The sequence below is a fragment of the Panicum virgatum genome, chromosome 4N, assembly GCF_016808335.1.
Source record: "Panicum virgatum strain AP13 chromosome 4N, P.virgatum_v5, whole genome shotgun sequence".
Classification (NCBI taxonomy): Eukaryota; Viridiplantae; Streptophyta; class Magnoliopsida; order Poales; family Poaceae; genus Panicum; species Panicum virgatum.
In genome coordinates, this window is record NC_053148.1 from 6,054,025 (window position 1) to 6,064,702 (window position 10,678).

General features: G+C 57.5%; 1 protein-coding gene across 2 annotated transcripts; it reads right to left on the reverse strand.

The window, feature by feature from the left end:
* Positions 1-288: 288 nt before the first annotated feature.
* Positions 289-1,964, reverse strand: LOC120670793 (E3 ubiquitin-protein ligase EL5-like). Of its 2 annotated transcripts, none has more exons than XM_039950953.1 (3): positions 1,358-1,964; positions 1,128-1,240; positions 289-1,038 (listed from the first exon to the last, which is right to left on the reverse strand). In XM_039950953.1, exons 1-3 carry the CDS (start codon positions 1,547-1,549, stop codon positions 681-683), a joined length of 663 nt encoding a protein of 220 aa, XP_039806887.1. In that variant the 5' UTR covers positions 1,550-1,964; the 3' UTR covers positions 289-680. The 2 variants fall into 2 exon arrangements, with proteins under 2 accessions (XP_039806887.1, XP_039806886.1); XM_039950952.1 differs by having other exon boundaries at positions 1,128-1,243; positions 1,358-1,958.
* Between the last annotated feature and the right edge of the window lie 8,714 nt (positions 1,965-10,678).

Sequence of the window (10,678 nt, forward strand, 5' to 3'; positions counted from 1 at the left end):
TCTTTGGGAGTGATCGTTGTGTCCAAGAGAAGAGATGGAGTCAGCTGCTCAGCTCCGGTCACTCGTGCAGCCTGCAGGCCCCAAGTATGGTAGTGCTGCCACGAGCACATGCAAATGGGATTTTTTTTAAATAAAATGCAAATGGGAATAGGTTATCCGATCCGTCGGCCTCCTTTGGGAAGAATCTCGCAGCAACCTCGCAGAGAATCTCGCAGAGAATCATCTCTGATCCTGTGTCATCACATGGAACAAGATCCAAATGTTCCAAAGAGGATGTGACTCCGACTCTAACCTTCAAATGAGCAGTTTAAGTTCAAAACAGCAATTAGTAACACACTGTAAACCGAGGCTCTTGATCCAAATTACAGTCCCTTTTTTTTCTGGATCACACGATCATCGTGCACTCGTACATTGGGAAACGCTAGCACACTCTGTACAGTGCCTACTCGCCGTAGGAAAAACGCTCATCGATCGCTCATGGGGTCATGGCATGGGAACAACAACCGAACAAGGAGAACGGCAGGGCACGGCGCCGTCGGATGCGTGCAAAACCGGCCGCAGATTCACGGATGTCTCGTGCAGTCGTGGTCTCCAATCTCCGGCAGCACGGCAATGGTGTGGCTCGCCGGCAACGTACTTCTTCCTCCTGCGTCGACGCTGGCCCGGCCGGCGAGGCGTATCTATGGGCCGGCATGTGGGTGGGCGTCGACGGCGGCGCGGCAGAAGGGGCAGCGGGAGGTGCCCTCGACCCAGGGCGCCGCGCAGGCCCAGTGGAAGCGGTGGCCGCAGGGGAGGTGCGCCAGCACGTCGCCCGCGCGGAACTCGTCCAGGCACACCGCGCACTCCGCCTGCTCCGCCGCGGCCCACCGCAGGCGGCTCCACCGCATCAGCCGCCGCATCACGCCCTTCCTCGAGTACACCTCCCGCTGCACGCCGGCCATCGCCGGCGCCGAGGCCGAGCTCTCGCCGCGCTCCTCCGCGCCGCCGCCCACGTTGTGGTGGGGTCTGCTCAGCTTTATGCTCCCCGTGCTGTGATGCCTGCAGGATCAAATCGTCAGCGCGATCTGTTAAAGAGAAAAAAAAATCCCTTGACGCATCGACGTGCTGGTAGATGACAGCCAGGCTACCTCTTGATGGCGGCCTCCCTCTTGCTCCGGAGCTTCTGGTCCAGCCGCTCCTTGGCCTCCCGGACATTGCTGTCCAGCGCCCACCCGTGTATCATCTCCATCTCGGCGCTCCGCTGCTGCAAACAAACAAACAAAGCCATCAAGAACCAATCACTCCGCCCGCGCGCCATCTCACTGCGTCGACTGACAAGACGAGTGATCCCTGATCACTCGCTGTTCGGTTCTCGTACCTTGCCGGAACTGCCGGCGCCGCCATGGCCGGCGGCCGGGGGCCCTACGTGCCCTGCCGCGTACAGGCAGAAGGAGAGCCGCCTCGTGCCCGTGCCCGCGCCCGCCTCCGCGCCCGCGCCCGCGCCGCCCTGGCGGAGCCGCCGCCGCCGCGCGCACTCCACACCGGGAAGCATCCCGGCCATGAGGACCATTCACTGCGCTGCAACCACACGCCCCCGCCGGCCTCGCCGCAGCAACGGTCGGCGACACCGGTCACCTGCTGCTGTATGTATGTATATACACACACGCACGCACGCGGACGCGGCGAGCACACGCCGCACCTAACCGCGGGCGCGTTTCCGGGCGGAGGATCCAGCGGCGGGCGCGGAAGCCATGCGTGCGCCGGCCATTTCGGGCAACCGCCGCGCGGCGTCGGCCTCCATCATCTCGTCCGCCCGCCTCGCGCCTTCCGTCCGGTATGGGTGGGGGTCGACGGCGACCGGGAGGGAGAAGCAGTAATGCCAATGGTGGGGTGGCGGTGGCTTTGGTTGCAAGGGAGATCGATCCCCCTCGCGCCTTTAATAGCTGCCCCCGGCGCCTGGTCCTGACGAGCGACGACGGGGTGACGGGCGCGCGCGCGCGGCCAACTACCTCGCCACGACATGGGATGGCTGGGAATCGTGGCCTGGGGATGCGGCGGCGGGCCCTGCGCGCGGGACGGCGAGGAAATCCACTACGGGAGGAATTATTGGGGTCGGATCATATCCGGTCAAGTCATGGCTATAGTTTTCCGTCAGCCCCGTGGGCCGTGGGCCGGCCCGAAGCACGAGAATTGGGCCCGGTACACGGCCCGGCCCGGCACGAGCGTCGTGCCGTGCCTGGGCCGCGCCGCAGGCACGTGGGCCGGCCCGGCCCGGCCCGGTTAGCGGCCGGCCCGACTAGGCACTTGGGCCGGCCCATGAGCACGAAGCCCACGAGCCCGAGCCGGCCGGCCACATAAAGGGGAGGGGGCGGCCGCGGGCGCCGGTAACCCTAGCCCCCCTCCATTCCGCGCCCTGGCTCCTCCGCGGCTCCGCCTCGTCTCCTCCGCGCTCCGCCTCCCCCGCTCCTCGCCAGAACCGCGCCACGCCTCCACCCCGAGTCCCCGACCTCCACCGTCCACCCCACCTCTCCGCGCGTAGATCCGCCTCCCCCCCGCTCCTCACCAGATCCGCTCCACCCCGACCTCCACCACACCTCTCCGGCGTAGATCCGCCGCACTCCGACCTCCTCCTATCGCATGGATCGCTGGTAACCCTAGCCCCCTCCATTCCCCGCCCGCCTGGCCGCCGCCTCGTCTCCTCCGCTTCTCCGCCTCCCCCGCTCGTCGCCAGATCCGCTCCACCCCGACCTGCACCCCACCTCTCCGGCGTAAATCCGCCGCTCTCCGACCTCCTCCGCCTCTCCTCGGCCAGATCCGCCGCTCCAGTGGACCTCCTCCGACTCTGCTCGGTCAGATCCGCCGCTCCCCTCAGGCCCTCACCTCCTCCCCTCTCCTTTCTTCTACTTCTTCCTCACGATTCCTCCTCTCCCCTCTTTGCGAGTCTGTGTGGCCTGCAACTCCGGTGAGGGCGTCGACGGCAACTTCGGTCTTCGATGCTCCGGCCAAAGGTAAGTCAGAACTCGCCTTTCTTCTCCTTCTTCCTCACGAATCCCCCCTCACAGTCTCTCCTCCTTGTGCAGGCCGTGAGGGACCGAAGACCGGCGATGGCCGCCGACGACTCCTACAACAATGAGTTGCGGTCAATGGGCTTTCGCGGAGATGATGAGGATGACCTGTATGCGGATGCCGCTGAGCTGTTTGGCAGCAATGCTGCCATCGACCTGGATCCAGAAGGCCTTCCTCAGGGGACCGCCGCTGGATCTGGCACTGGCAGCGCGAGCACCGCCGCTGCCACTGAGTCTGGCTCGACCAGGAAGAGGAGGGCGTCCACCTCCAAGGTCTGGAAAGACTTTGATGAGATCTATGAGGTAATTGATGGTAAGAAACGTCGAACTGGTGCTAGATGCAAGCATTGCAAGAAAAACCTCACTGGTAAATCAACCCATAGTACTGGTCACTTGAAGCTGAAAGGTTTCACCAATGTTCTTAGACTTCTATCTCAGCTTAATGGTAATGATTACTCATGCTACTTGACTGAGGTAAGGGCTGAGTTGTCTGTTATTTTTGCTAAGTATGATGAGAAATTTGGTGGTGTAAGGTTGCAAAGGGCTGCCCAACCAGGCCCTACAGGTAAGAGAAAAACTGCTTGGAGAAGAATCTTTGGTGGTGAGTCTTCTTCTTCTGGTTCTAGTTTGTCTGGTACTACTCTTGGTTCTGTTACTAGTCTTGGTTCTGGTTCTACTTCCTCCTTGCATAGAAGAACCTCTGCTAGTGCTCTATTGCAAGCTGCAACTTCTGGTGCTTCTCTATCATCTGGTTCTGAATTGTCTGCCTACCTGGACAGTGATACTGTTAACCAGTATGATGATGATTTCAATATCTTGAACTGGTGGCATGAGCACAAGCTATCATATCCTGTTCTTTCAATTCTAGCTAGAGATGTAATGATTGTTCCTGTTTCAACAATATCATCAGAATCTGCATTTAGTATGACTGGCAGGATTATCGAGGAGCGACGACGGCGTCTGGGCCCTGAGGTCGTGGAGATGTTGGCTCTGATCAAGGACTGGGAGCAAGCCGATGCAAGACTTCAGCATCTCATAGAGGATGAAGAACTTGAAGAATCATTTGAAAACTTATATCTAGATGTTGAATCTGTATAACTATGTAGTGTGGACTGTAGACTGTGGACTTTAACTTGTGATGAACATTTGAACATTTAAAGCTGGCTGTACTCTTTTCCTTTGTAGGGTTTTGTCCTCACAAGGTGTGGGGTTTTACCTACAAAGGTTTTTAACGAGGCAGCACCCAAAACAGCTCAATAAATTTGTTATCATGAAATGTGCTTCTGTTTTGTGATCTTTTGTGAATTTGAATCTTTAATTTGAAATCTTGAAATCATTCTGAGTTGAGGGAGTGGCGGCCTGGTGCAGATGCCTAGCCGGGCTTGGGCTGGCACGACCCACGAAGCCCGCCTGGCATATCGGGCCGGCCCGGCACGCCAAACAGGCCCTCGTGCCGTGCTCGTGCACAGAGCTGGGCACGTGGGCCGGCCCGGCCCGGCACGATTAGTTATCCGGGCTAATCGTGCCGGGCCTAATCATGCCGGGCCGGATCGGGCCCGTGCCGGGCCTAATCGTGCCGGGCCGGATCGGGCCCATGCCGGGTCGGGCCGGGCTCGGCCCGTTGGACAACTATAGTCATGGCCACTCCGGAGTACGATGTGATGTGATCGCCGCCCGGTGAAACTGCCACTGACGCCTCGGGAAAGTTCTCGCCTTGTGTCGCCCCTGCGCGGGCGACTCGGGAACCCGCGCCGCCCCCCCCCATCGACGCCTCTGCCCGCCACGCCGCCGCCCGAGCGGACCGCCGGAAGCCCGTGCGGCTCGCGAGGAAGGTGGCGGCGGGCCCTTTTCCTCTCCTTCTGGCGGATTCGGGCGTGCGCAGCCGTTGTCTCCGTCCGAAGCAGCTCGCCGGCGCGGGCAGCGCTCCACGACAGCGGAGCTCGAGGGGCCACGAATCCGGCACGGCGCCGGCCGGATCCAGTGGTGCTGCTGCCTGGGCATGCGGGCGGTGGTGGGGGCGTCGGCCGACGACGCTGGTGGCCGTGGTGGCGGTCCGGTCCGGTGCATCGTCGGCGCGGCAGCGGCATGGGGTGCGGAGACGGCGACGTGCCGGACCGGCGCTGCGGATCTCGCCCCCCTCCCCCTGAGGCTGCGGCCGGTGCTGCCCTTGATCCGGCCGGGATCCGTCCGCCGGCGGGTGGCAGTGACGGAGTCGGCGGCCTGGCGCCGGCGGCCAGGGGCCGTTGCCCTGGCGGCCGGGACAGCTGCCCTCATGGTGGGCGGCGGGTGCTTGTGCCAACGGCGGTGGTCGGCGACGGCCTCGACGTGCGGCAGTGTCACGCGAACGGTGGAGGCAGGTCCGGCTCCATGTGCTGCCTGGTCGGAGGTGGTGGTGGTCGATGCAGCTGTGCGGCTGCCGCGTGTAGACGGCGCGTCGTTGCCCTTTGGCGAGGCTTCCATGGGGCGGCGGGACAGCGGCATTGGAAGGTGTTGGACGGCGAGGGGTTGTAAGGATCGATGGACCAAGAGGGGGGTGAATTGTGCCTTTTTCAAAATTCTAAAACAAAATAAAGCAATCTTAACTTATGCAATGCTAGTAAGGCTCAATTTACCAACCGGCTAACTAAGCAAACTACACAAGCTATAAAGAATACAACAAGATATGAAGCTAAGCAAGGTAGAGCTAAGTTATGATCTCTAATGTCAAACACATGAAAATAAGTGCTTGAAAGTAGAGAGTGGGTAAGAGACAACCGGATTTTTTCCCGTGGTGTCGATGTGTTGGCACACACCCCTAATCCACATTGTGACACTCACTAAGAGTCTTGTCACCTCCCATGTCACCGAGACGAGGGCGCTCACTAAGAGTCTCCGTTCACCATCCCGGCGTGGTGGAGCTCAAGCCACGTACAAACTTCTTCGGGCTCCCACAATCAACTTGGCAAGCTCCGGAAGAAACACCTCAATCACCAAGATCGCCTGGGTGCTGCCAATCACCAAGAGTAACAAGCTAGGGCCTTCACTTGAGCAAGAACCAATCACGAAGGATGCACACAAGCTTCTCTCTACTCATGTCTTTAGTCTTGCTTCTTGAATGATTGAATGATCAAAGGTGTCGAAGGTGAAGCTCAAGGTGGCTCTCAACAATAGTATGAGTGTATGAATGTTGCCTGGTGTCAAGAGAGCTCAAAATGACCCATTGGAGGGGTATATATAGGCAGCTCACGCGGATAGAGCCGTTGGAGAAAAGCTGCCAGAAAAGTACGCAATGCCGGTTAATCCGACGGTCCTCCAAAAGTCATCATCGGTTTAACCGATGAATGTAAACTGCCCATTTAGAAAACTAGCCGTTACAACTCGGGCAGATTAACCGACATATCACCGGTTTAACCGGTGAGTGTAGTTGTCCACTGATCAACTGAAAAACCAACTCTCTGGACAACTGCCCCGACGTTAACTCAAATCCATCGTCGGTTTAACCGGTGAGTATAGCTTCTGAAATCCCTGGAAAAACCAACTCTCTGGACAATTGCACCGACGTTGATTTCAAATATCGTCGGTTTAACAAGTGAATATAACCTTGAAACACCCTGGAAAACCAATGTTCTGGACAACTACACCGACGTTAATTTAGATATCGTCGGTTTAACCGGTGTATGTACTTGTAGAGACTCTGATAACTGCGTTTAACCGACGTATAGAAAATTAGAGTCGTCGGTTAAACCGCTGTATAGACTTTTTCTGATTTTGCCTTTTCTGATTTGAGTCTCGAATGAAATCCAAATATTCTTGAGATATAAGTTGAAAACCACTTATTTTAACTTCTAATAACCTGAGTGACCATAGTGTGCATCCATTTTTGATTGACCATGTCCATGCTCAAGTTTCTTGGCCTTAACCCCTCTTAATAGTGCGATCTCTACAAAACTATAAAACATATACTAACCTAAGTATCCTTCTCAACCTTGTGACACTTAGGACTAGAAAGATCTTTAGTCTTGTTACATACTTGAGTTGAATACGGAGATTGCCTTTTTGAATAATGAAATTGAAGGGCCTCTTTAACATATGACCAAATGAGCGATAATATTTCATTAAGCTGCACAAACTCATTAGTCACAATAATGGTTGTCATTAATCACCGAAACATACCTGGAGGGCCTAGATGCTTACAATCTCCCCCTTTTTGGTGATTGATGACAACACAAACATAATAATAACGAGAGAGCGAGAAAGATAAACAGGAGAAAACTCAAGCAAACTCGAAAGAGAACCAAAGAGCTCAACGGCTCAAACGGAATCCATAGATATGTCTCAAAACACAGCATACGCAAGAGTCAAATGTACATATCATGAACTATCATCAAATGAGATATAAAACATCAAAGTCTTGTAACTACGAGCTCTCTCTAGCTCTACCCTCCCCCTGACTCCATCTCCCCCTAACTCTCTCCCCCTTTGGCATCAAAGCACCAAAAAGGCGAGCTACGGGTCCTGCTGTCGCGGCACGGCGAGGAAGCGGTCCAGGTCGTCGTCGTCGTCATCGTCGGACGGAGAACCCTCGGTGACGGATGGGAGCTGCGGGTCTGAACTGACTGGAGGTGTAGCTGTCGTGGAGGCTCTCGTGCTGGCACTGCCTGGAAGAGGGTCCGTAGAAGTGGTAACCGGGTCAGCAGAAGAAGTGTCAACATCTGAAGTCGTGACTGCTGAAACTGCCGGCTGCGTTGACTGCGGAAGTATAGACTCCTCTCCTCCTCCTCCCCCTGAAAGTGGTGCCTGTGGTACGACGCGGAGGGCGACTGACTGAACCGCTGACGGTGAGTCCTGAAAGAGCGTAGTCGCTGGCTGTGGCGAGAAGAGCAGACGACCGGCAGACCCAAAAAGTGCAGACATCGAGAACGTGGTCTCCGGTGTCGTCGAAGAAGCTGGAGCTGCAGTAGGGGCTGCAGCTGGTGTGACTGCAAGCTGAGGTGCTCCAACACCCTGAAGTCCTGGCTGCTGCGGGGCGAGTCCAGTGTGAGTGTAATGCTGTGTGATCATTACGAACATCGCCATCATGCCCTGCTGCATCTGCTGGAACTGAGCGTCTGTCCTCTGTGAAACTTGGTCAAGAATCCCAACAAAATGCTCCTCGGCTGCAGCACGCTCTCTGGCAGCCTCCCTCTGAATAGCTGCAAGCTGAGCCTCATGGGCTCTCCTAGCCTCCTCCTGTGCAATTCGATCCTCTCTCTGCTGAGTGACAAGCTGCTGAAGGAGAGAGGTGAGCTCGGACGGCTGAGTCACCTGGGACTCTGCGACAGTAGCAGCTGCTGGTGACGATGGAGCTGGCTCTCTGGACCCTCCTGCCTCGTGGTCGTGACTGGCTGGTGCTGCAGGAAAGTACTCGTCATCCTCTGGGAAGCTGTGCCTCGGCTGCTAGTAGTGCCTCGTCCTCCTGTGCCACTCGGGCCTGCACCTCAGGTGACAGTCGTGCCATAGCAGCTCTATCTGCCTGTCTGTCCCTCCTCCTATCCTGTGGTGCTGTGGGACGGTAGACTGGAAACCTGGGAGCCTCATCCTGACGGTAGACACTGCTGATGGGTGACTCAGCTAGCACAATCATAGAGCAGATGTAACTAATCTAGTGAGCATAAGGAAACTGGCGCACTACACCCATCCCGTCAGTGATCACATCCTCTATCTCAGCCAAATTAAAATCCACTATAGCAAATGGCTCGTGAGTGAGGATGTGTAGGAGCAGTAACTGCTGCAGACCTGTGAACCCCTCTGGGTAGCCACTCCTCGGCAACAAAGTCATCTGGAGTGCCATATGAACTGCGTACGCCTCTGGGGTCAGCAGGCTGGGAACTCTGGCATATGATGCTGGAAATGGCTGGCGGAAACACTGAGAGATCGCCTCATGAGAAGGTGCAATACCGCCAATCATCGCCCTGCGAGGTGGATCTGCATCTCCAAATACTCTCTCGTGCAGGGAGACATCGACCAAGTCGACTCCAAGGATCCCTGCAATGGTCGCCCTCGACAAACCAAAGACCTGGCCTCCAAACATGAAGTGCACGGCTCTGCGCTCGGGAGCTATCCAGGCTGTGGCATAGAACACTCTGACCCAGTCCTCTATATATTTGTTCTGCTCCATCTCAAGTAGCCTGGCAGACCTCTGAAGTGTGCAAAGTGCTCTCTAACGTCTGCTCCCCCTGCGGCTGTCCTCAGCGAAACCCAATCTAGCACTCTGTGTGGGAAGATCCTGTGCCCTCGCCTCTGGTAGGTCTCGTAGAAGTTGGCCTGAAGAAGTGTCCAGAACCTACGGCCGACCCTGCTGTCACGAGTCACGGGGAACCAGTCCTCCTCTGTCACGCTCCACCTGAGCCTCTTGACCTTTGCCACATTGGCCTTGGTCAAGTTCTGGAGCAGCACACCTGGCTCCAGACGCACAACAGTGTCCATGCGGAACACTGCGCGCTCGGCCTCTAGGGCCTCAGCTCTACGGGCTGCTGCTGCTGTCCTGCGAGGCACCTGTGGCTGGTGACCACCTCGCGTCCTGGGCACGGTGCGACGCTCGATCGCTGGTGGAGACTCTGCTCCTGGGGACGTCTGCCGAGTGCGGCCAGACTGTTGTAGAGTCGGTGACCCCTGAGTACTCTCTCCCTGAGACTGCTCTGACTGTGCTGCCTCTGAATCTGCATCTGAATCTGCAGCCGTCGGCTCCCCCTCAGACGAATCGCCCTCTGTCTGCTGTGTAGTGGCCCTGGTGGCCCTGGCACCTCGGACCCTGCCCATCCCTCGGCCTCTGCCTCTGCCTCTGCCGGGCTGCTCCCGAATCGCGAACGGACGAGCACGGCCTGATGCCTGCTCCTCGGCGGCCTTGGCCACCATCTCGGCCCTCTCGGCCTCCCTCTCTGCACGGGTCCGCTTGCGGACCGGCTTCTCGACCACGACCTCCTTCCCCTTCCTCTTCTCGCGACCCATCTCGGTCAGGCAATAAATCGAACACCTCGCAAGCTCTTAGCGAATGAAAGGACCGTGGCGTGAACAGAATGGCGTGCTGCTGCGTGGGCGGTGTTTCTGTGTGCGTGGCGGCGGCGTGGAGACGCACGGCGGCGGTGGCGCACGGGTGGCGCGCGAACGGAGCGGCGAGGGCGAGCGGTGCAGATTGCGTTGCGGTGCGGACGTGCGTGGATGACGCGCGGCGGCGTAGATGGCGCGCGGTGGCGGTGGCTCGGGCCGGCGGCGCGTGGAGCGAGCGGCGGCGGCTGCGTGGGCGAGCGGGGGCGCGGCGGCGTGAAGAGAGAAAGGGAAACAGAGGCCAGCGGCGCGGGCAAGAAACATATATGACATGTGGCCCCGCATTTTTTCTTAACGCCGGTTAAACCGATGCTTAGGTTTAGAACGCCAGTTGATTGCATCGATTCAGTTCACCCGAGACTCCAGCAGAAATTCATTTGAACGCCGGTTGATCCGACGATATGCATTTTGAACTCGCCGGTTGAACGCTGCTATCACCGGTTGATTGTTAGGTCAAATCAGTGTTATGTTCACCGGTTGATCCGATGCTCTGACATTTGCATACGCCGGTTGAATGCCTGGAATTGACTGAGCTGAGACAGAACTTAGTAATGCCGGTTAAACCGATGGTG

Coding starts and splice junctions, on each gene's coding strand:
- LOC120670793 (XM_039950952.1), bottom strand. CDS start 1,549: ATGGTCCTCATGGCCGGGATGCTTCCCGGTGTGGAGTGCGCGCGGCGG. Junction 1,244..1,357: donor GCGCCGGCAGTTCCGGCAAG/GTACGAGAACCG, acceptor GTTTGTTTGCAG/CAGCGGAGCGCCGAGATGGA. Junction 1,039..1,127: donor AGGGAGGCCGCCATCAAGAG/GTAGCCTGGCTG, acceptor TTGATCCTGCAG/GCATCACAGCACGGGGAGCA.